The sequence below is a fragment of the Lathamus discolor genome, chromosome 1 (assembly GCF_037157495.1).
Source record: "Lathamus discolor isolate bLatDis1 chromosome 1, bLatDis1.hap1, whole genome shotgun sequence".
Taxonomy (NCBI): Eukaryota; Metazoa; Chordata; class Aves; order Psittaciformes; family Psittacidae; genus Lathamus; species Lathamus discolor.
The window spans coordinates 3,378,017-3,403,896 of NC_088884.1; the positions used below are offsets into that span (position 1 = coordinate 3,378,017).

Below are 25,880 nucleotides of genomic sequence, written 5' to 3' on the forward strand. Positions count from 1 at the left end.
AAAGTATTCGTGTTCCAGAGAAACACTTTTTCATTGACCGTCTGTGAACTCTCCTGGCCTATATAGGTTTGGTGGATCAATACAGAAATGGCCCAAATGAAATTTGTGCTTCCTCTTTGTTTCTTTAATTCTCTTTCTACTCTTTCCTGCTTTTATCCAGTTGTGCTTCTTTCTCTATGGGTTCTCTAAACTGGTTGTTGGATGCTTTATTTGCTGAAGTTTTTTTGTGTTTCTCCTCCCATCTCCTTGATCTAACTGCTTTTAAAATTTCTTTCTCTTAGAATCATAGAATCATAGTGTGGTTTGTGTTGGAAGGGAGCTTAAAGCTCATCTAGTTCCAATCTCACGGGCAGGGCCACCTTCCACTAGAGCAGGTTGCTCCAAGCCCTGTCCAACCTGGGCTTGAACGCTGCTAGGGATGAAGACATCATTCTTCTCATCTGTTTTCATCTGATACCTGTTTCGTCTCCTCAGCATTTCTCTGGTCACTTTTTAATGAACATTGTTATTAACGAATTCAATGCTCACTTCTTTTTCCTGACTTCCATTGACTTAAATAGATCGTCATTCCTTTACATCTCCTAAAGTTGTGTCTCACAGGAGTTTGCTGAGAAGCAACCCTTTGGTTTTGAACCCTTCCATTTTCTCACAAGTCTTCTTCTGGACATTGCCCCCAGAGATCTTTCTTTTATCCTCCCTTCTGGTCTCCAGAGAGTAGCCAGTCAGAAAGGGGAATCTTATGAGGCAGGTATGTTGGCTGGAGTTTTTGCAGTTTGCAGAAACACAGTTTCTGGAGGCACGAATGCTGGTTGTTCCACTTCCGACATAGGGGACTATCTATCTAGTCATTTGATGTCCACCTAATGTCATAACATTCATAAAGCACAATGGATGAATAAAGCATATGAGACATTAATCCAGAGGAAGATGATAGAAAGTGCAATTCAAATTTGCAAAGTTCAAATTTGAGTCTGCAAAAGAAATCTTTGAGGGAGTTGACAGGAATGTTGTCAGGATGAGATGCTGGCAGCAGAGAGCTCTAAAGAACTCAGGGATGAAGCTACTAAACCAGAAATTGTCAAAAGATTCAATTTCCTAAGGACCCCTGGCCAGGAGAGTGAGCCAGGAATGCATCCTTACCTGCTTACATGCTTCCTAGTGACTTATGTAATATATAGGATTATACTAGAAAGACATTTATTGTGTGAAAGACCCAGCATGGACCTTCTTAGGAAGGAGACTCAGTGGGAAGTATGTTGTTTCTTTACACATCAGGAATTAGATTCACCTGCAAGCATAGGAAAGACAGTTCAGCATGAGCTATTGCTGTCTCTTTACGGTTGCAGGATGCCTAAGACATGTCTAACATAGGTCAGATGAAATGACATCTTCATAAACCTGTTTTTTCCACTCAGGTGGGTTGTAACTAATGAACACGTACCTGGCTGTTTAATATTTGAACATCTGAAGCCAGTTAAGGCGACTCCTTGACTGTTAACAGGAACAGCCTTGGACTTTATATAAAAACTGTTATGAATCTCCTCTGAAGAGATGCTGAGCGCAGGCAGCTCCTCCTGTATAAGGCTGCATGTTCAACTGTTGTCAAATGAGGATGTTGAGTTACACATCAGTTTGACAGGTTGTGGCAGTGCTTTGCCTACCCTTGACTTGGATACTGCATATGACCTTTCAATTTACTTATTTCCTTGTGTGTCTGGGCTGTGATTTTATTGTGTTGATCCACCTCTGGGACTTGCCGGAATGGGTTTCACCTTGGATAGCAGTTTGAGGTTGGTCTTTCTAGATGCAGAGCATCTCATATAAAGGAGACCCATGGATCCAAATGTCTGCAGTATTTTGGGTGGAGAGGTCTCTTTTCTAAAGCCATCCACATCCTAGCACCCGCTTGATGTACAAGAATGTGCAAGAGGGTCCTTAGGAAATAGCGTCCTGGCTGTATTCAAGTGGCAGCTTTCGGGGACTTTGTCTTGCGAGCCCTTTTGATTGAGGCCAAGGGCTCGTAGCTCATTTTTCCCCTCATAGGTGTATCTGAATCCAGTAAGCCTCCTTGCTAGTGCAAATTGGCACAGGCTGCTTGACACAGAGCCACTGATGGTCTTGCCTTGACTGTTTATGAAGGAAGAGATTGCCTCCTTTTATGTTACTTGCTATTTAAAGACAAATTGGCAGTCATTTTAATTGCTCACTCCTTGTTGACCTAAATAAAAATCGACACAGTTCACTTTGTTCAATTACCTGCAACCCTATCACTTAAAACACAGTGCTTTATGCTCTTTTAACCATGCAATTTAGTGTCCATAAACTCTCCAGCATAAGCAAGCTGCCACTAATTAAATGTGTGTATGATACTGCTTGCTTGTTATTGAAACCATTGGAGTTGTCTTTATCTCTTGGAGTTTGTTGATATTGCCAAAGAAATTGCTGCTTGTTGTCACTGATTTGGGACAAAGTCAGCAAAAATGCCACGTTATTCTTTCCTATGCATCACTGCCATCATGGTAGAAAATGAGGGTCTGTTTTCAGCTTACTCTCTCCTGGGAGCAGGGAAGCATGCAACAGCATTTCCCAAAACTCACACTTTGTGTTAGTTGAAACAACAGGGTGGCTGCAACTTTTGGGACAAAATCATGTCCTATTGACTATTTCCTTGTTTGGTATCATTTAAACCAAAGAAGAAGCAACAAGGTGGATTGTTTCCTCCCCTGCTCTTGGAGCTGATCAGAGCTCCTGAAAGTAAGAGAGAACTGGAGCACCAAAGCTATAAAATAATGAACAGTTAAGTAAAGAGTGCACTTCTTAACACTTTTGACTGCTGCCTATGCTGTAAACGGAAACTTGAAATGTATATTTCCATTAATAACCAGACAGTTAAGGAATTGAAAGTGAAAGGTTAGCGTTTCCCTTTAAGTGTGCTTAAATTCATATGCATATCCTTGATGTCTGTTCTGAAGTAGGGAGGTTTGATATAGTGGAAGTGTAAGTACATCCACTTCCAGTGAGTGATCCTGCAAATCCTATTTTGATAAGGTCTTAAATCTGTTGAAATCGGAGCATAAAATTCTCTTGTACTATTGGTGCTAGGTGAAAACAGTGCTTGCCAATTCCATTTTTTTTTGTACACATGTTTTATTTCCTCCTTCCCAATTGTAAGCTACAGTGGTAAATCTCTGCTAGCTAGTAAATATATATAGTTATTAGATGTACAGAATTGAAATGCAAATTGTGCCGAACTGAGCTGTGATATAAGTGTGTGAAGCCAAACTGACAAAAGGAAAGCTTCACACTGTTCACTGCTTATCGAGGTTCAAGTTTATTACTGAGGAAATGTTCATTTCCATTTTAATAATTGTTGCAATCTATCTACCTATCTTGTCTCCTTAAGACCTTGATATGAATAACTTGTTATGTGCAGGATAATAATATGTTTTCTAGGGCAGAAGTAAATCCAATATAATGTTCTTCATCATAGTATTGTTTTCTACATTGTTTCCTTTGATGATTCATAGGCATTTTGCTGCACTGAACCATAAAGGGCTTGCTAATATAACGATTTAATAATATTAAACCTATTTAAAGAAACTCACTGAAAGCAATGTGAAATTGCACAAAGATGTTGCCTAGAAGTATTATGATGAAAATTCATAAGTGTAACTCTTTGAATTGGTGTGATGCTCTGGTTTGAGGGCAGTACTAATAAATGGGGCTGGGTAGAAATGTTCCTTCTCACACCTACCCTCACCCATCTCAAAACCCCTCCAACCCTGCAATATAATAAGAAAAGACTTCCCAATGAACAGAAAGCTTCGTACAGGTTTCTCTGGTTTTGTTCAAATATAACTAATACTGGCTGAAGACTTGAGGCTGCTCAAACTGGAAAACATCAGGTATTTTGAGAATTGAAAATCAAAGGAGAGTTTTTGTTATTTTCAAGTAATAAGATGTTATGGTTCTTGTTTCTTCAGCAGAAAATGAAGGATGTGCATTTTCCTGGGTTTTACTCCAGGATATAAAATGCAATCTTCCTTAAATGTGCCCCTGCTAGTTGCTTTTGTGTTGAATTTATCCACGCTGTACAGCTTGGAATATACACACTATTCATTTCACTTGTACTATCCATTTTCAGGACATAAAAACCTAAGTCTTTCAAAAATGTTTGATTCCCAAACAGTCACCTCTTGGTTTTGTTATGTTTTGTTGTTGTCATCACTTTAGATATCTGTTCCTTGAAGACAATATCTGAATGGAAATGCGCTCTGGAAAAATCCCTTAATGATGCAGCAAATTTTCCTCTTCCAATGGAAGTGTTCAAGGTAAAAGATACATGTTTTTCCTTGGCTTACAGAACCCATGATGAGTAAATATCACAGAGTGTTTTGTGACTTATGTTGAACTTTTGCAGGAAGGGCTGTTGCTCTTATATGTAACCATGAAAGGTCACAAATGAGATGTTGGTATAAAACGCAGTTTTATATGTGAATTTTCCACGCTGAGAACTGATTTCTTGCAGTCAGTGTTTTCTAGGGGCTGGTGGTGAGCACTGATTGCTCCAACATAATTTTCAATGTGTCTTACTCTGTTGGACCTGTGCAAAGGTATTATATTCAACAGTGAAATTGTAAAGCTACAAATATGAAAGTTGACATATTTCTGTGGACACATTTCTGTGACCCTTGCACCTAAATTTTCATGTGATCACAAGCCACAAGGCAGAGAAACTTCCTTCAAGAATCTGTAGTGGAAGTGGGAGATAATTTTGTCGTCTCCCCACCTCTTTTTTTCTCCCTTCTTACTTTGGTTTTTAATAGAGATGTGCTTCAGCCCTGAGGCACCAGTTTTAATTTCCCATCCAGGTATGCGCTGCTGTTAATCATGACGACTCCAGCTGTGCCCCTCTGGTTTCTAACTGTTACATCCTTGCTGTGATGGGCAAAAGGATGCTCAGGGAGGTGTGCTGAAGGGCATGTTGCTGCGCTATCTCTGGTGTCACCTCTGGCTTAGGTACTTGGGGGATCACAGTACCATCCCCACCACCATTCCTGGCTCATCCAGCTGGGGGAGCCTCTAGGTTCCTTCTCTGCCTAAGCATCATGGCACTGGAGCACCCCAAAACACTGATACAGTATGATGCTTAGGGCCATGGTTTAGAGGTGGACCTGGCAGTGTTAGGTTTACAGTTGGACTTGATCTTAAAGGTCTTTTCCAACCTAAGTGATTCTGTCATCCTACAACTGGAAGAAGGCAGTCATCGTGTCCCATCCTGGCATGCCTCAAAACCCTGGTGCCACCTTCACCCTTTCTGCAGGGACATGCCAACAGCTTCCCATGAAGAATCCAGGCTCCTCACCCAGCTGAGACGCACTTGAATTAGCAACATTAATTTGGGAATGCATTAATTTGCTAATGGTCCAGTCAGTGGCTTATTTGCTTGCAGTGTGAAGGCTATGCTGGGCTGGGAGAAGTGGGAAGATTTGTGTGTTGGCTTTCGGCATGAATGTGGGTTTGAGCAGCCTTGTGCTGTGATGGGAGTGGTGCGCAGAGAGTTTTGATTCTCTGTCATGTATTTCATAACACATCTATCTGCCAACTCTATTAAAGTTTGCATTTGCAAAAGTTTGGAGATCAGCATTGTGTGGGGCAGGGATGAAATTGCAATAGGGAATGCCTAATGTGTAAATTTTATTGCTGCAAATATGAAAGAGTGAAGAATGTTTCTGATGAGGCTCATAAAACATCCTTCTTTTTTTAAGGTTTATAACTAACAGCTGTTCTGCTGCCTCTTCTCAGCATGACAGACTTACACCCACTTACTTTAATTATTGCATGAGGGTCATAAATTAAATTCAGCAAATCCCAGTTGCCATTGCCATGTGGTTGGAGCTTGCAAACATGTTCTTCTTAGAAGACAATGCAAAACAGTGGAATGTTTGAATTGCCCAAGAGGAAGTTGCTTTGGGGCGAAATGTGACAAAAGACAGGATTAGGTCAATAGGGCTTCTTTATTTGCAGTGTGAAAGCTGAGCACAAGGTGAGCTGAATTTGGTGTCTAGTTTTACCTCCAGCCCCTGAGTTGTGGTGCTGGGAAGGCAGGAGGCTGAATAAATTATTTTGTGTGTGGACATCACACACAAATATTCTGCCGATTTAGGGTGAATCAACCCTATCTTATGCCTCTTGACTAAAGAGAAAATATGAGAGCTTGTCCATGCCTTTGAGCATGTCTTCCTCTGGTAGTGACTTAAACATGAATTACAGAAAGACTGTAGGAGACTACGAGGGTACAGTTGTCTGATCTACAAGATAAGCCAATATTTATGTGTGGGACCTTCAAGGAGAATCCCAGGTCCCAGCAAAAAGTGTTGATTCCAAGGCATCATTTTGTAATTTTTCTCTTCTTAAAATCATTTTTATTAATCTTTATTGGGTTTTTTTTTGCAAACCCAGCACAGAAGTAATGTTTCTACATGGTGCCTGGGGCTTTATGCTACTGTAACTGTCATGTGTTAGATGAGATGTAAAACACAGGGTTTGACAGCTGGCAACTGTTAAAAATCTTCCGGAAAGCTGGAAATGTTTACTTTGTTGGACATGGTAAACTGCACACCAAGCAGTTGTAGTCTGCATATTCCCCATTTCATACAGAGATTCATCACTGAGTAGCTAGTGAGAATGTGTGCTTGCTCCACAGACAAGAGCGGTCCCAAGGGTGAGCAGCTATACATTCAACTGGATTATGACTTAAACTGCTGTTGTCCTTTGAGCTGTGTACGACTGGACATTGTCACTAATGTGCTATCAAAGTGGTCCTGGCTGCTATTCTTGGGAAAGCAGACCTGCAGATGTACTGCAAGAAGTGGTTCCTCTTGCGGGTCTATCACCCCATTGTTGGCATTGGTGATGATGCTCTTAGCTTTGGTGTAACAGGGTTGGGTTCCACCTGAGACCTCGTAAGGCATGGATTTGAGCCTGAATTACCAGCACAGAGATGGACTTGTGTGTGGTGGTCTTTGGCAGCAGATGCAAAAATCTTTTGTACAAGTGTCTTGATACCTTCTTGGCATTCAAGGAGAGGCTCCAGCCTGGTTGCAAACAGGGGGAAGGCTGCAAAGAGGATCTTGGTTTTATTCTGGTGCTGTTTTACAGTTGGCCATATGTTGAAAGTGTTTGTAAAATGCTTTAGGATCTTTTGAGAAGGAACGTGATGTTCAACTGCCAGAAAAGGCTGCTGTTATATAGCTACTAAAGATAGTGTTTTGCAAACTGCACATCTTGGAGTAAGTTTTTTCTTCACAAAAGCTTTTTGCAGCACACCTGCTATTTTGTCAACCTGTTCTGTTCAGAAAACATCTTGAGCCTTAAAGAAAGCAAAATGCAGACAGGATTTTCAAGGGTGTTTGAATGGTTTAGGAGCACAAAACCACCCGAAAGGCCACAACCCAAGAAGATGTGTCCTTTGCTGTTTCTGCTCTGATTTCAGCATCCTGTAGGGATCCCCCATGCTTGGTACTGGTCATAAATGGCTTAGGCTTCGGAGGACACCTAAAAAACCAGCCAGAACTTAATAAAGATGTTGAAACTATTACTGGGGCCTCATTTCAAGTTAAGTGTGACAATTTCAGTGGTTTGCTTCAGCGATGGCATTGCTGGTACTTCCCAAGCCTTGCAACAGGAAGCCAGACTCCAAACACAGCACATTCTAGCCCTAGTATTTATGAATTAATGCATTTTTTTAGAGTTAAAGCTCTGTAGCTTGTGTAAGAAGAATGCTAGGCACAGATCATAGAATCACAGAATGGTTTGGGTTGGAATGAACCTTAAAACTCTTCTAGTTCCAACCCCCTGCCATGGGCAGGAACACTTTCCAGTAGACCAGGTTGCTTAAAGCCCAGGTCATGGGACTTAGTTTCCTAGAGAGGCAGATAATGTCCTAGGGATCTTCTCTGACATCCCATTATGCTTCCTCTGGTCTCCTGTACCTTGTCTGTTGGTCCTATGCAGATGTCATGGATCTTCAGGTGTCTTTCAGCTCACCTCAGACACCTCTGTTTGGGCAACTGAATTCTAGATTGGATTTGGGATGCTCACCATCTTTCTGTAGATGTCGCATATGGGCATCTTATCCCCAGTTCCCTCCGATTGCTATAAAGTGGGTCCCGATGACTAGTTTGGATGGAGCTGTCACCAGCCACATCCCTAACCCAAACTGATAAACAGATTGAAGAGTACAGATGCTTAGGAGGGAGAGGTGTTATCTAAGATAGGTAGCAGTTCCTGATGATAGCCTTTGGACCCATTCCTCTTGTCTCCACTCTATGGTCCTCCTTTCCCAAAGGTGTCATTGTTTTCGTCCAGCTCAAAATAGTTCTTTCTCTGTCAAAAAAAGCTCTACACTATGCCCAGCCCATTGTACACTATTTCTAATTTGAGCTTTTGGTTGCTTCCTGTTACCAGTAATGGTATTAATTAATGGCAAAATTAATGACATGGAATGAATCTGTTGGGACATATCTCTCCTAAGGAGAGTGGTAGAGGGACCACCTATCACCCAGGCAAGAACTGCCTTCTGAAATTGAGGACAGAATGATGATTCTAGTTCTACACTCTGAAGTACGATATTAAACAGGACTCCTCCCCCTCTTCTAAAATACAATTTTCCCATAAGATTAATTGTGCAAAGAGTAAGACAGACTGTTGCTCCAAGCCTCTGATTGTTTTATTTTAAAAGGAGGACAACACCTCTTGAAAGTTAATAAACCCTTTGGGTGCTTTAGGGTGTCTTCTTCCACTATTTGGTATTCTGGAGGAGCTTAAGATACAGAAACCCAAGGATTCCTTTCTGCTCAGAGGCAATCCTGACCTGGCTTATATGAATAGACTTGAAGTCTATCAGGGTTTTTCTGTCTTCACCCCCCCCCACTAGATGTGCACATGCCAATACAGTAGCTTAAAATGAATGTGCTTTTGCATTCACTTGGAAGCCGAATCCCACCAGCCCTTTCATGCACTGACGGTTTGGCTGGCCTTTGCTCTGCACGCTGTGCTTTAATAACCTATGAGTAGCCATGTTGTTTGCAGGCTGCCAGGTTATTTATACTCCATCTGTTCTTCCCTGTCCGTAGCACTCGCCAGCCCATCTCCCTGACTGCTGTTTGCCTGTCTGGGTGACATGCATGGCATCCTGATCCCTCCGTTCATCTGCCTTTTGACCTGCTCCTGTCTCAGATCATTAAGGCCATTTATCTTTGTAAGACCATCATTAGGTGTATACCCCAAAGGTCCTTGAGATGTAAAGAGCCTTCATGGCTCTTGGAAGCAAGGATGTCTCCACTGTCAAATGTGCCACTTGGGAGACATGAATCTGGTGATACCTCTGTGGACCACTCAGGTAGGTGTTCCCACCTGTGTGTTTTCCTTTCCACTTGACTTTTCCACCTGTGAAATGCGATCCGTGCAGAATGGTTGAGTTTGGAAGGGACCACTGGTGTCATGTAGTCCAACCTCCCTGCTTAAGCAGGGTCACCTAGAGCATATTGCTTATGATTGTGTCCAGGAAACTCTTGAGTATCTCCAGGGCAGGCGACTCCACAACCTCTCCAGGCAACCTATTCCAATGCTCAGTCACCTTCATAGTCAGTTCTTCGTCATGTTCAGGTGGGACTTCCTGTGGTTTAGTTTATTCCTGTGGTTTAGTTTATCCTCTTGTCCTGTCACTATGCACCAATAAGAAGAGTCTGGCCTCATCCTCTTGACACCCTCCCTTCAGATACTTATGTACGTTGATCAGATCTCCCCTGAGCCTTGCCTTCTCTAGGCTCAACAAACCCAGCTCCCTCTGCTTTTCCTCATAGGAGAGATGCTCCAGAATGATTCTAGTATCCCATGACTACTAACCAGGATTCATTAGTGAACGCCTGTGCAGTGGTGTGTCTTTCCTGAATGCTCTAAGACATTAAGAAACCCCACCCAAACCCCTCTAAAAACCCCAGGTGAATGCGTATCTGTCTCTTTTACCTCTGCTGCATGTGCTTCCAGTGCCTAGGCAAATCTAAGCAGGCACTGTGTAGGAGGGGATCTTTGCTCTAATGCCATCTGTGTCGGGCCAAGCCATACGGAGAAGGTGTATTTGGATTTAGACTGGCTACTGTGCAATGTTGCTGTTTCTATGGCAACTATTTTTTATTCAACAAGAAGAGCTTACAGTCTGTAGGGCTAAATTTGATGCTAGGCAGAAGCATCTGCAGTTTTTAAGGGGCTCTTCAGTAGGTGCAGTTCGTAGCTGTGTTCTTGGGACACTATATCTCTAAAGCCTCCCTCCCAGCACCCTTTCCTTTACTTCCCAGCCCATATCTCTGTGTTTTGCTTTTCTTGTGACTGCACTTGTCAAACCAAGAGACAATTTCCTCATGTTGTGTGTTACCAGGGGATTTCTGTCTCCCTGCAGAGAACGTATATGCCTTCAGGGTAAATCACTCCATGTTTAGCCAAGGAAGTTGAATCACAAACAAGACTGATTCATCTGCAAATAATGCAAAGGGTTGCATTTGAGAGGGTTTATTTATTTATTTATTTATTGCTCAATTAAAAAGCCAATGTCACATTCCTGGAGAGGCAGTTTAACCACTGCTATTACTGTGTTTGTGACTGGTTACCACACATGAGCTTTGTGATTAAAATTAGGCTATTAGAAACAGCCAGTTTCTTGAGAGAATTAGAAAAAACACTGGGGGGAAGTGATTCTCTTTGAAAACAGAAACTGAATCAAGTAATATGTTTCCAATCATAGCAGATGGGGCCTACTTCTTTTGTGTCTTCTAGTGTAGGGTAAACCAGGAGAGATGTGACTGAAGGCAGTAGTGTTTCACACTGTTACAGTTGGTGCGGATTAAAGGAGGCTCAGTTTAGTCATTTATTAAGTGCTCAGTGTTTCTCATCAGCCTCTCAACTTTGCAGCTTTTCAGCATTCAGGCTTAGTTCTGAATTTTGCACGGAGTTGCAGTCTTATAATTGGTGTGAATTTGACTATCCTGGACCAAAAGACCCCTGACTTTTAGAGTGTTTGGAAATCAGAGTTCACGTTAGAGCCTTTTCCTCTTATCTATACTCTCTGTAAGCTGCTGGGTTTAAAATGAGACGACTTCAATGTTCTATCTTGAGCAGAATGGGCTTAAAATGAGCTTTTCACAGTCTGCAGGTGATGCCCTTCGTTGGGTTTGTGGACACAGCTAGAGAAACCAACCCATAGTACAGCTTCCTAAATGTCATGGGCAAAAGCAGCTTAGCAAGGTCCCCCTGCTCTATCTGCCTTACCCACTGCACTGTAAAATTACCTGAGCTCGACTCTTATGACATGGACAAATCTGAGTTTATTTACACTTAAATGACCTTTGTTGAATGGAAATACTTAGAAGCCAGATTTAGCAAGATATTTAGGTACCAGAAAGGACAAATGACTATCATGATATTAAAGTACATCTTTTTGAGCCCAAAACCTAAAGCCAATGCTTAGTGATCTTATTATCAGGACTTAAATATGTCACCGACACAGGTACTTCCTTAGAGCTTATCTGCATCCTTAAAGAGTCTGAATGCTGTCGTAAGTCTGTGGATCTCTTTTGGAATGAAATTTAGTCTCCCAAGTCACCTGAAACTTGCATCATTTTTGAAAGTTGCACTGCTAGTGGCCTGTTAGCTGTGAAGGAGAAAATCAAGTGGCTATCTCAGTACCTAAAGAAGAGGGCTGGGAATTAGGAGCCTGGTTCTCCTCCCAACACCATTGCTGACTTGTTATTTGATGTTCAGCCTTTAGCCCTGCAGGTGATGCTGGTTGGAGTGGGCTGCTGCAAAGCTCATCAGTGTTTTTGCAGAAGGGTCGCCGTATGAAGATAGAGACAATGGTGCAAAGGGCTCTTTCAGGTGGCCTGGAGGGTCACAGCCTGTGCATGCTGGCAAATTTACAAATGCATACTGCTCTAAAACGATGAGTGTGGGGCTGGGTTTAATTGTTTCATAGTGAGAGCTGCAAAAGCCCTGGCTTTTGCCAGTGGGTTTGGGCTGCAAGTGACAGTAGCTCAGTGGAGGGTTATACACTTTTCCATTTGTTCCCTGTGAGCATCATCGTAGGCTGTGATCCATCACATTAGAGATTGTGACCCTTTGAACGGTCATTTGTAGTGCTCATGCCATGTTAATTCATTGTGCTTTCTGTGGCATGATTTTTCACTTGGCTCTAAGGGACTCTTCTGCATCCTTGATAGTCGATCCAGCTTACCTGACTGCTCCTCAGCACTCAGAGGGCATTTCTATCATCGACATAGGGCTTGTGAAGCCCAGGACAGGCAATCTGCTGGTGTAAATCCTTGTGGTTAGTGGGGCTGCTCCTGGGAAGCATTGGCTGCCAGTAGGAGTAAAGGTTCACCATGCACAAGGCTATAAAATGCTCCAACTGATCAAAAATATCCTGCCTATTCATCTCCATTTCAACGAAAATTGAAGCTTACTTGGAGATGTTGGTAGAAAATAATGGCTAGTGACACCCTCTTAGGTGGCTTTGAATGCCATGAAATAGTGATAAAGGATTGGATTCTGTCACCCATAATCACTTTAGGCATTTCTTTTTGCTTGGCTGCAGAGCCTGGCGGGGACCAGGGGAAACTCTCACCCCTCCATTCCTCTTCTTGTAGCTGCTTTTATTAAACAGGCGCCTTCCCTGTCAATGTGAATAAAGGGGGGAGAGAGCAGTTCATTATTCAGTGTATCACTTTGAGCCTAATACTAATTAAAAGCTTTACCATCACTTCTGTGGAGCCTATTCTTAGGAATTATGTAAATTAATTGGACTTTTGAAGAGGAGCATATGCCAAATCCTAAGTAATTCCCTGCTGGCCGAGGCAACTCCAGCACTGGAATTGGTGAATACTATCAGGATCTTCTTTTCCTTTTGTGGCTGCAAAAAGGGCTGCTTTGGTAAATTTTGATGCTTTTCTTTAGCAAATAAGTGAGAGTGATTAAACATCCAGGCTCTGACCATTTGCCAGAGAGATGTGGTACAAAGGTGTTTTCTCCATGAAAGCTTTTCCATCTCAAAAATGATGTTTAACACAGACAGGCTTTTTACTTCCACAGCACCTCACCAAACAAATGTACGTTTCTGCTTGAAAGAGGGTTTTGACCCTCAAATGAGAGATGTACCTGAGATCCCATGAATTCCCCTTTTGAGTTCACTGTTGTTATTAATTTAATGGGGAAGATATTTACATGCTATGCTGAATGAGAAGGGAGACTTGATCCTAAGGTACATAGTGCATGGAGAAAAGGGGATATGCTGTTGAAGTAAAATAGCTTTAAATGTTACTAGCTTTCTTTTTTTACTCAACCTGTTTATTTTTGTGCTTTGAAAAAGGCCAAAACAAATACCAGGAAATGAACCAAAAAAAAAAAAAGATTCAAATAAAAATGAGAAGTAATTTGGTTTGGTCTTGATATATTTTGGTGTCAATCAACAAATCACTTCAAAAGTTGATGAAACTACTCACATGTTTAAACATAAACACTATTATGTACTTTGGTGGATCTTGGGTTATACTGCAACTTCTTGGTGGGAAGATGCTGCATGGTGAGCTTGTTTCCACATGTACATTTTGCAGTGCTGCCTTTTCTTTGCCACCTCACCTTAAGGATTAAGAGACATCGGGTGTCTCATGCAGGAGGAGGCAGCCCTCTGGCACAGATGCTTCTTACCTTTGGAAATTTGAAGTTCAGAGCTGGTGAGGGCTGTATTTTGCAGCCATCATCTTTTCCGAAGATGGCAATTTGGTGACCTGTCCATTTGATGCATCGCTGGTACTAGGCAACCTCTGTGTACAAGGAGACAGATTTTCTTCCCTAGTTCTTGCTTCTATTCAATGAAACTGTGCAAAGCTGCTAGAAATGGGTCTCTGGTCTCTTTGGAGCTTTAGTGGTATGGAAGTGACTGCCAGCAAGCACAAGTATCCCTGATGGTTATGTTACACTGCAGGATGCTCAGACTCCTGAATGTCTACTCCTTCCTCAGCCGTTAGTTCACTGGGCTCTGGGCCATTTTCACTCCATCTTCCTCAGTTTCCCCGTGAGTTTGTGCTTGTTCTGAGACTAAATCCATTATGATTTTTTTTGGCTGCTTTTTGGTTCCCACAGAAAAGGCTCCTTAACACTGCAGGTTGGTAAGATGAAAATAGTGGTTCATTTAATCGTGCTTGGAGCTTGTAAAAATCCTTATCTCTAATGGCACCAGTGATGTAAGATCCCAAAATAGATGTTGCTAAGTGTACGAGTGAAGACAGTTCTTGGGAAAAGAAAGCACAATGACATACAATTTTGGATCAATAGAAAATCATTTTAGAACAAGAATACAACATGTAGCAATGAATGTAGATAGGAACGATATTGCTAACCACATAGTAGAGAGCGAGCTTTCTGCATGCATTTTGGAGTCGTCTGTATGTGTGTGTTAAATATAACATCATCTCTTTTTATGCTTGTATTGGCTAATGCACAGATGGTTTAGAAATACTGCAGGACATTTTTATTGAATGAAAACAAAATATGATAATTACTCTGGAATTAGGATGCCAGCTTGTATGCCTCTTAGACAAGGGTCACGAGGGATGGAGTGATTTGCTGGATGTTAAATGCCAAACTGGTGGCAAATCAGGGAATTCACATTCTGCATTTCACATCTGTATCCTGCTGCCATCTCAAAGCTGTGGGGTGAAGCCCTCTTTGTGCAGTTTTCTGGGTGCAGCCAGGTTTGATCCTGGGTAAAAATGTTGTGGTGGGCATGCACTTGAGCACAGCTGCGTGTCTCACCAATGTGTTCTGTTATTGCCCACATTTTGGGTCTAAGTTCATTGTCTGCGCCCTAGTCCACCTTTAGTCTCCTGGGTGAAGAGAAGATCTTTCCATTTTGCAGTGCATGGAAACCAGCACAGATCCTTCTTTTGGTACCCTGCAGGAGCTGAACATTCATCAGGGTAAATAAGGGCCACCCTGAGCTGTTTGCATCCATGTTGTGCATTACCCTGTGGGAGGTCAGATCTTAGGAATATGTTCTTCCCTGTGGGGTGGTGAGGGCCTGGAAGAAGTTGCCCAGAGAAGCTGGGGCTGCCCCATCCCTGGCAGTGTTGAAGGCCAGGTTGGACACAGGGGCTTGCAGCAGCCTGCTCTAGTGGAAGGTGTTCCTGCCCGTGGCAGGGGTTTGGAACTGGATGTTCCTTAAGGTCCCTTCCAACCCAAACCAGTCTGATTTCTCAGACAGGTCCTCATTTTGGTGAGCGTGATCTCCTTGTTGACCAAGTTCAGGTTAGATGCTGTTGACAAGATGGATGCACTTTGTGCTTTAAATATGAATGGGCTTGGTCCTGCAGATCTGTCCTCTAGGAGTGAGGCTGTTCCCTCTCTGTGGCTGGGTTGGCATGAAAAGAGCACAGGACCAGGAGCAGCCAGTTGGGAGTCAATCTCCTAACCAGCTAAGGGACAAAATCCACATGGATGCATTTCAAATAGATATGCTGACCTTTTCTTTGAGGATGGCATGGGCATACCATGTGCTTCTCTTCCCATCTCTTCCTGCAGGACCATGCTGATTTGCGAAACCACTTCTTCACTGTGGGGATGAAGCTGGAGGCGGTGAATATAAGGGAGCCATTTCATATCTGTCCTGCATCAGTGACCAAGGTGAGTTCCCAGAAAAGAGGGATGAAAACAGCCAACATTAAAAATCCATGGATGTTCCTGATTAATGAATTAATTCTTTCCCACAATCGTCACCAGCTAACTACATGCACATAAATCCAATGGGGATGGGCATGTCCGTCTATCACGTCCCTCTTTTATCCCGATCTCCCCTCCATGCATATGTATTTTCTGTGCACATCTGGGAAGCCTTTTGAAATAAAGCAGCTGGATGGAAGCTGTAGCTGGATCCACACTTTCAAAGAGAAGAAAGAGAAGGCTGTGGGGTTTATAGGATTGCCTCCAGTCCCTGCTCAACTATGGGCACACTGAGTGACCATAAACCCCAGCGCTTCCCCTTGCCTCAGTTTACCCATGTCTGAAACTCAGTCTTTGATTTCCTTGGTAGAAACACTTTAATGCGAAGTGTTAGGTTAGAATGGGTTATTTTCATGAATGGTTTGATTCCAGGGCCTGGCTGTCCACATTCCTTAAAGTTACAAAGAATTTAACTTCTGGTTTTGTTTTCTTCTTTTTCACCTCTTAGGTTTTTAACAATCATTATTTACAAGTGACCATTGATGACTTGAGGCCTGAACCCAGCAAAATCTCAATGCTTTGCCATGCGGATTCCTTAGGGATCTTGCCAATACAGTGGTGCCTTAAAAACGGAGTCAATCTCACACCTCCCAAGGGTTTGTATTCCTTCTTGGTGATTTCCTATGAAGGAAGCTTCCTTGTTATTATTGCCTTTAAAACCATGATGTGTTCATTGCAGACCATCACCATAAGTATCTGAAACCAGAGTAGCTCTGTTGAGTCATTGCAACTGTTCTGGCTCATACCAGCCCATGAACATCTCTGCAAGCAAGTCTCGCTGGTGGATTGATGTCCATGTGCAGCCTGCTTCAGAATGCAGTCTGAATCAGGCTGCATTGAAACCTAGTGTATTCCAGCGAAATGCCTGTTAGTGATGCTTTGTGTGTGTAGAGAGCAAAAGGAGCATTAAAAATCGTATCATACTAGAGGCAAACCAAGCATCTCCCTGAAATTCCTCAACCCCCACCTTCCAAAAAACCCCCAAACACTAAGTTTTGTACACACAGATTTGTCTTAATTTTGGAAAAACCATGCTGCTGCCAGACCCAGGGAAGCAAAGGGTTATTCCCTGCCAGATTCAGAGTCCTCTTATGTGTATCCAGCGTATCTCTTCAACACACATGATTTGAAATTCCCTACAATGTCCTGGAGTCCTGTGCGTGCATCTGCATACGGTGCATCCATGATTACCCTGTTGCTTTTACAGAAATAAATGTGCTGTCTGGATGCAGGCTCTCTCCTGCTTGAATCCAGTTGGAATGATAATGCCTGTGTAACTGCTCGCTGATACTTGGCTAGAAAAGTTGCTACAAAGGAAAGTCAGTGGAATGTGTTGGTTTTGCCACCCCACATTCACATGCAGCTTCCCCCAGGCCAGCTAATTAACTAAAATAGAGCACAGAATCATAGAATGGTTTGGGTTGGAAAGGACCTTAAGATCATCCAGTTTCAACACCCTGCCATGGGCAGGGATGCCTCACCCTTGACTGTGTTGCCCAAGGCTCTGTCCAACCTGGCCTTGAACGTAGGCCAGACATTTCACGGGTTTGTGGCCCAATATTTTCCAATCCATGCTGATACAAAGCCTGTCTGAGATAGTGTTTTGTGGGCCAACTGCGTCTGAACTCTCCTTTAAATGCCAACATTTTTAGAAGTGTCTGTAGCATCTGTTGTATGGATATTTCTCAACTTGGCCAGTAATGTCTAAAGAAGTAGTTATCTGGTGTGGTGCCTGGTGATTGGGGTCCGCATGAGCTCCTCAGAAAATATAGAAAGTCTCCGCTCATTCCCTTGATGAAATAACTTCGGTTTCTGCTATCAGATCAGAAATCTTGGGGGGAGGCTATTAAAAAGGCGTAAAGCAAGTGGCAGATACATACATGCTGTATATGCCTGTATTTCGTACTGTGTAAGAGGGCTGGGTGCCCAAACTGCATTTTAGCACTTTTGGTGTCAAAACCCTCTTCTGTTGGCAGACATGCTCTTTGAGTCACTAAAATATAATCAGATGTTAGAATGATTTCTTTGTTTTAGAAAACAACAAAAAAACACAGACCACCAAAAAAGAAAGCACAGGGAAATCATCTGAGCTCACACTGAGGTAGCCAGTCTTCTCTCAGCAGAATAATACCAACTGTGAATAAAGAAATAACCGCAACTGATAGGAGAGGGCTGCAATGCTGTGGGGGTGCAGAAGGCTGTGGTGAGAGCTGGCAGCTAATGAGCAGATCTGCAGAAGGAGGAAATCCCACCACTTCCACCCAAATCACTGGGCAGCTCTACCTGGGTACCCTGAATTGCCCCTTCTCAGACCAGATTTGACCAGGCTCCTGCTTCCCCAGCACTCAACACATTCCCAACCAACATCACCCTTAACAGAGAGTATGTTGACAACACTTAGCGTTGCCCGAATGGTTCTCGCTTTTGAAAGCCAGGAAGGTCCCATGGAGAAAAAGATGGCAATGGAAGAAGTCCTTTTTCTTTGGAAGGATTTGTTTGCTGTATTCTGGACTTGGGTTTTTCGGTTAATTTATGATTGGCAAGGAAGTTTCCTGATTTTAAAATTAACTGGTTTGATTTCATCAGAACAGCATGCCAGGTTGCAGTATTTGGGTTCAAAGTCCTTTATTTGTCTGATATCCTATTCTCTTGCCTTTTTTTTTTTTCCCTATCAGGCCTTTGTTGAAGCCAAACATTTACTAGATGAGTCATGAACAGGAGGTGCAAACATTTGCTACGAGAAATAGAGAGCAGTATTTTCCTGTACAGTGCCAAAAATGAATACCCATTTACTGCTGCTGTATAAACACTGAACAAGCACTGTTTATATTTATTAGAGCTGAATTTATAGACCACTTCCCTTTAAAGTAACACCTATTGTTCCTTTTTTATGAGCTATTAAGAGGGGGAAAAACATATTGGTGGCTCTCCTAGCTATAAGGCTAACCAAGGAAATGCCACTTCCAAAGCTTCCAGTATATTTATGTTGTTGTATTTGCTTCTGATCAGACCACTGGGCTTTTCCATGCTGAGAGCAAACACTATGAGGTATGACATGATTGAGGAGCACAGTTGAATCATACAAAGTTTTAAACGTTATTACTTGAGCTGAGCAGTAAAGGATAATAGTATGTGAGTATCATGTGCTAATGGAGGTGCTGGGCACATAGTACCTCCCCATGTGCTAAGGGAGGCAGGTTATATCATGATGCTCCATGAAAAGGCCATATACAGGTCCAGACTTGTTTGAAGCTAATTCTTGAGCATGCTCATCTTGGAGTCATCCTCGTTGGGCTGTTGAAGTGAGTTATGGCAAACTCTAACCGCCCTCCCAGGTTTTGATCCTGCTGAAATCTACAGCAAAGGGTCTTCTAGCAATCTCAGTGGTTCCAGGCCAAGCCAACGGTTGGTTGTGTGGTGACAACACAGTCAAGTGTTTATACCTCACTGAAACCTTGTCAATGTGCCTTTTCCATCCGCTCAGCCAAGATTTTGTGTCGCTTGCAATAAAGATTCAAAACCTGTCCGCTGGGTGTGTAAATCAGAGATGAGAGAACATGCAGGCTGTGTGCAGATTTTTGGGTCCCTGAAGTCAGTGTGCCCTGGCAGCTGTGGAGGACCCCATATGTTTTAATGGAGACAACTATGCTACAACTTACATAGCTGTTATGTAGACAACTGAGCCCATCAGCCTGGCTTCTTCCAGAGTCAATAGGGAGCAAGAGGGACTTTCACAAGGCTCCTTTTGCAGGAGGACAGACCGATCACGTCCAGACCTGCCTGTTTCCCTGTTGACTCTTTAGGGAACGCAGGGGACAGGTAAAGCTACAGGCATCTCCACAGCAAACACCTGTATGCGATCAGATGACCTGTATGTGATCAGATGCATCCCCTTCTGATATGATGTGCATTTCGCCTCCTTTTTTCCATTACATTTTATGAAGCTGAAAAGTATGTGGCAAACAAATAACTGGAAAGAAAAAAGGAGATGGAAGAAGAAGCGGGATGAAAACAGTTCCAGAAATTGGTTGTTAAAAAACAATAAAAGGGTATATATTTTTGTATGAAAAATGAACATTCTCTATAAGGAACTGCCCTTTTTTTACTGTCCTGTGCATGTTTACTCCTAGCTTTCCAATTGTTATGCACTTTTATGCCCCACGGAGACAGGTATCTTAGCTCAAGGCTTTATCTCATTAATTTGTTTGTCATGTAGGCACTTGTTAGGATTAGAAGTTCATCTTATCCCATACACTTGTATGGTAGCAGGGTGCTTAAGACTCTCTTTTCATCATTTTTACCTCTTGATTTGGTTCTGGGTGACTATGAGGTAACTCCACTCAGTATTCCAGTCCTTACCTACAAAAATGTCATCATTTTCATTGTGATAAATGATTCATTCTCATCTGATCTTGAGTGTCCCTTTTTGACTATCAATGAAAAAGGTATTAAGGGATGTTCTGTGAAATGAGGCCAAGCTGAGATGCCAGACAGAGAGACTGAGGCCTTTAGGTAAGTCCTGAGACTTCACTGAGAGTAGTTCTGCAATAGTGTTAGTATTGACAGTGTCATCACAGGGCCCTGGACAGGATTAGCACTCTTTGGCTTCAAGAACTATAAAAATATAGACTAAGAGGCAGACCAAAAAAAAAAAAAAAAAAAAAAAAAAAACCCAAAAGCAAATAAGAAAACCCTTTTTCTTCCGAGATTGTTTTTTCCTAAACACCCAGGTAAAAAGAGTGGGTGAGCAGAGTTCTGTTTTGTCTTTCTGTGATGAGACTGTTTGAGAGATGCTCACAGAAATCAATGTTGCTTCCCATTTTTCTTCCTAGAAGCAGAGGCTGAAGGGATCGTCTACTTGATGAGGCTTTAGTCTTGGAAATCTGCATTCATTTTCCTGTTCTGCTTCAGATTTCTGTACAGCCTTGGATAACATGCTTACTATGATGGGATTCAGCTCACGTATGCGGAGCTGCTGGAAAGTCAGCATTAGAGGGTACATCCATATCCATGAAGAGAGAATTTGTCTCATGCTTTGAAAGAGAGGGTGGATCAGCTTCTGACTGTGCTCATCCTCTCCAAGTCCACTGCTGTTGGGACCCTTGATGTCCAGCTCCATAACCCCATCTTTTAGATAGCTAAAGGAAGGAGAAAGAAGTCCTGGATCAGTCCCACCTGGAAACTGGGACAGACACACATCTCAGTAGTTACGGGTTTATTAAAGCCTGGGAGATGCTGACAGGAAAGGGAAAATAAGGAAAATAAACATGTTTTATTACTTTTGACACATACCTGAAGTTTTCAAAGCAAAATACAGAAGATGTGTGAGTGAGGGCTTGAGAAGCATTGGCATTGGCTCTCATGGTGTATGAACTGGCATCCATAGAACGTGCCTGCTGACACTGCACAGCTCACTGAGGTGGGATGCTGGAACACAAGTGTTTGTCTGCTTGGGGCTCATTTTGTGCTCTCTGGTGTGAAGTGGTGGCTGATGGCACTTTCTGTTCTGTCACACTGCAGGTTACTCTGGCCAGGACTTTGACTGGGCAGACTACCAGAAGCAGTGTGGAGCTGAGGCTGCACCTCACCTGTGCTTTAGAAACGTAAGTTCTCATTTTGTCTTTGTGTCACTCCTGTTGATCCATGTGAAACAACACAGCTTGCACAGAAAAGCTACAGGCAAGCTGCAGCAAAGCTTTGAGAGGTTCTCCCAGATACCTTGAGTATGACAGAAAGAAAGCTGGAGAAGTGTTTCAGGTCTCCATCCCTAAAAGAGAAGAGAAAGTATCTTACTCTTGTCTTTTTCTGATTCATTTAGATTTCCTGGTCCTCATCTCTTCTCTGATCACTTAGCACAAGAAGGATCTCAACTGACCATTATAAGTAATTCAAATGCTATTAAAAACAATAAACTAGGTAAAAAATTGCATGATATCATCTGGCCCTTTTCCCATTTCTCTCTTCTTCCCAGAGGGATACATTTAACCCAACCAAATGCATTTAAAAGCTAAGGTTGAAACTGTTGATTCAGAGTAAGAGAGGGGTGATTAACCTGAATGGGTGCTCTCGTCTTTGCAACAGTTCATGTGCTTCCTTGATACAGCAACAGGGATGTGAGCATGAGCAACACCTTTACGCTGGAGGCCATCAAGATTCAGAGCTTTGGCAATAGTCTTTTGCAGGCTGTTTTCTGGGAATGGCAGTCCAGTATGGCTTGATCCGACATGTATTAATCACTTGGTGAAAAAGAGATGTAACGTTCTGCCTTTTCCAGTAACCTGGTGTTGCTCTTCATGCTCCCATCAACTGATGGAAGTTGAGATCCCATCAGGAGCTGACAGTGTGGTGGTACCTAGAATGGGCAAAATATATTGGTGTGTGGATGGGGGGCAAGCAGGTTCTTCAGGCATTACATAGCCTTTCACTTTACTCAGAAGACTGAGAGACAGGGTGTTAATGAAAATCAGGATGGAGACAGGCTCGCAAGACACCAGACCTGTGTTTGCATGGCCTTCCTCATTGGTGGTGCCTCAAGAGCAGCCTTGAACAGACCTTTGATGATGAATTGATGAATTTGAACACTTTTTGTTGATGAATTCAGAAGACCTGTATCATCAACAGAGTTTGGCTTGGGAATCAAATCAGAGTTGGGATTTCTTTGCTGCATTTATTGTGCCATGCTATGCCTCAAGGCACTTTAAGCAAAGATTCCTGAAAGCACTTTGGGAAGCTGGACAATGCTGCATCACACCAATGGAGTGGGACAATTATCACATCTCTTCTTTATATCTCTTTTCATTTTGTCAAGTAATGGATCTATGCTCTCAGCACTGGCAGCCTTGAGAGTACTCTCTGTGTAATATCATCCAAAGATTAAATCAGATCTAAGCACTTTTACTTCATTTTTTGTAAGGAAACGTTCATCAGATGAGCATGTGTCTGTTATTCTTTCACTCTCAATAACACAGTTCTCTGCAGAGAGATGTAATCTCTCGCTTGTTGCTTGTCCAGCCTCCCTGGCAGGTCGGTTCATTTGTTGCATGGCTGTGAGAGGCTCTTTGATAGAAGCTGTATTGCAAGCACATCTTCCACCTAGATGTGGTGCTAGAAGTGGATGTGCTGTAACTGTTTCCCGCAGGGGGGTGGATATTTAACAAGGAGAAGCAGTTATGAAATGGATTGACATGACCAAATGCTTAGTAAAATAAACTCCCAGCTAACTGTTTTGCCATTGATTTGGTATAAATAGCCTCCAGCACTGAATTGCAATGAAAGGAGCCCATGTGATGATAAATGACATTTCCTTGTTAGGCAACATAAAAGGCATTTAAACAAACTTGGCCTGCTTTTATGCAGTCCTAGCCACTGGCAGCTTTTTTAGGGTGAAGCTGATCTGTGTGCTGAGCAAGACTTGCAACAGTCCAAGCAACATTTCAGACAAGCAGCACATTCTTGTTACGAACAGCAGATCAAATTCAGAAGTTTTTCATCTCATAAAGAGCTCCCAGTGAAGTGCCCATGGTCTGAGGTGCTGTATGCATAGCAGAAGGCTTGAATTCGAGTCTGGCTTCCAGTTGTTCACATGGGGTTGCTGGATGACAGGCTGGTGCCATTTTGAGCCAGTGACAGTTACTACCCATCCTAATTATTATTAGCCAAAATCTCAGCCAAGAGAGGGAATTTTGTCATGCTACCGTGTGCAAATAGAGTGATGCAAGCACTTGGAGCTGATGTATTGTAAATCAGGTGGGACAAAGAGGAGAAAAATGAAAGGAAAGGAAGCCATGGCATGGCCACTGTGTGTTAGTGTGTTTTATGGGATAGTCTGGTGGTGATATGGAAGAAGGGACTGAGACTAAGTGAAAGGAGAGGGGATGCTGGAAGGGTCAGAAGGTAAGGATGAAGGTCACAGCCTCCTTCAGGCATCCCTCTGCTCCAGCATGTCATCTTCCATGGGCTGCAGGTGGTTGTCTGCTCCACATGGACCTCCATGGGCTGCAGGTGGGTGTCTACTCCGCCATGGTTTGCGCCAGGGGCTGCAGGGGAATCTGTGCTCTGGTGCCTGGAACACCTCTTCCTTCCTTCCTCACTGGCCCTGTGGTCTGCAGGGCTGTGGCTCTCACATATTCTCACCCCTCTCCCCAGCTGCAGTTGCTTTTGTGATCAGCTGTTCCCCTTCTTAACTATGTTATCCCAGAGGCTCTACCACCATCACTGCTGGGCTCAGCTTTGGCCAGTGGTGGGTTTGTCTTGGAGCTGCTGGTGTTTGCTCTATCAAACATGTGGGAAGCTTCTAGCAGCTTCTCACAGAAACCACCCCTGTAGCATTCCCCACTACCAAAACCCAATACAGATGTTCAGTGCAGCTCCATTTTGAATCTGAATGTCTTTGTGTTCATCAGTGTGTCCTTCACTTCGAGTAAAAATCAAACCATGCTAAACTTATGCTTCCCAGTCACACAGTGCTGCACTTCCATGTTTCAGTGTTGGCTCTTGACTCTTTCAGACATCCTTCAGCCGTGGCTTTACTAAGAACATGAAGCTGGAGGCGGTGAACCCCAGGAACCCTGCAGAGATATGCGTTGCTTCTGTCACCTCAGTTAAAGGACGGTTAATGTGGCTTCACCTTGAAGGTATGTGCTGTAAAGGCTTCTTGTGTTTGTGCGGTTCACTCCAGCACTCTCTTAATTTCGTCCTTCATCCTCTGCACAAAACTGCTTTCTCCATCCTTTCCATCATATACACGTTGACCAATAATATGTTATAAAGAATAATATTTCCCTAAAGGAGACACAAAGACCTTCCATCCCTCCATCAATGTGGATTCTGTCAGTGTGATCTCTGTTGATGATAGAAACCTTCTCTCTGCCAACATGATAGACCTGCATCCTGGGAATGGATGTTTGCCTCACTTGTGTGGCTGAGACTTCCACTGTTATTCCCAACGTGCTCTCATGGGATCATCTGACCCCTGTAATTCCTTCCTTTTCTCTCTCCTTCCCTCCCTAAGAAAAGGTCTCTAGTCAAAAGCCCTTGAAGTTAGTAAAAACATTGTCACAGAATCCAAAGTACCTCATTTGTGCCAGCAGCTTGCTCTGTATGTAAAAAAGGCAGATGTTCAGTGGTGTTTAGCTCTATGAAGTAGCTTTATATGGTAGACGAGGCTTCCTGACACCTCCATGATAAATCCCATTTTCAGATTTATAAGTTGATGCCTACCAAAGGAGAAATTCCTCCTGACCTAAAGCTTGGCAGGCCAAATCCATCATGCCTCTTGTGTCTTTGCTGCTGAGCCTCATGGTTTGGACTGGCTGAGAGGTGGTGACAGCAGAGCTGCGGATATGTGCCTGAATGCAGGAAAGGTGGTTTGGGATGTAGGAGAGCTGGGTTGTCGTCCTTCTCCATCCCTGACATAGAGCTGTCACCCTGAGCAATTTGTCTCCTCCGTGGTTGTCTCCAGTGTGAAGAGCAGCTATGGCTTTGCATCTTTGCTTTTAGCAGAGCTGTGTGCAATAGCAGGTTTTGTCTTTTTTGTCAGAGATAACTGGTTGCCTTCTGACTCGAGGTAGCAAAAGCTTATCTGCAGCCTGGTTTGGACATGGAGCAGTTGTGTTTGGTAAAGAACTGGAATCAACACTTACTGGAAATTCAGTTCTTAGTAAGGATATTGTTGAATATCTGATCAAGGAATCAGACCCATTTTGGCAACTTCCCTTCTTAAATGTCCAGGTGCCTTTATATCCAGATTTTACGGGGTTTTGAATCCTTCTTCCTTCTAGCCCCCCAAGCTGTAATACTTTCAAAGGGAATTGGTGTTCATTAAACTTTTGCCCATTATAGTAAATAGGAAGTGCTGTTTCTTAGGTCTTTAAATCAACTAGTCCTCCAAGATCCTGGATAGAAGCCGGGAGAAGGCCTCACTCTCTGACCTTGCTCCACTCCCTCATCTTTTTCTCCCTGCCTTTTATACTTCTAATTTGTTAAAGGGTGACTTTACAACTTGTCATAAAAATAGCTGTGGGCATCTCCTTGTCTTTTGAGTCCTGATATATAGA

General features: G+C 43.0%; 1 protein-coding gene across 1 annotated transcript in view; it reads left to right on the forward strand.

Annotated features, from left to right (window-relative positions):
• SFMBT2 (Scm like with four mbt domains 2) overlaps window positions 1-25,880 on the forward strand; it is a 114,775-nt gene that overhangs the window by 53,891 nt on the left and 35,004 nt on the right. Inside the window, exons 7-11 of the mRNA XM_065669378.1 lie at window positions 4,234-4,331; window positions 15,628-15,729; window positions 16,274-16,421; window positions 21,346-21,428; window positions 24,332-24,458. Of these exons, the coding sequence (XP_065525450.1) occupies window positions 4,234-4,331; window positions 15,628-15,729; window positions 16,274-16,421; window positions 21,346-21,428; window positions 24,332-24,458 (558 nt within the window). The remainder of the gene's footprint in view (window positions 1-4,233; window positions 4,332-15,627; window positions 15,730-16,273; window positions 16,422-21,345; window positions 21,429-24,331; window positions 24,459-25,880) is intronic.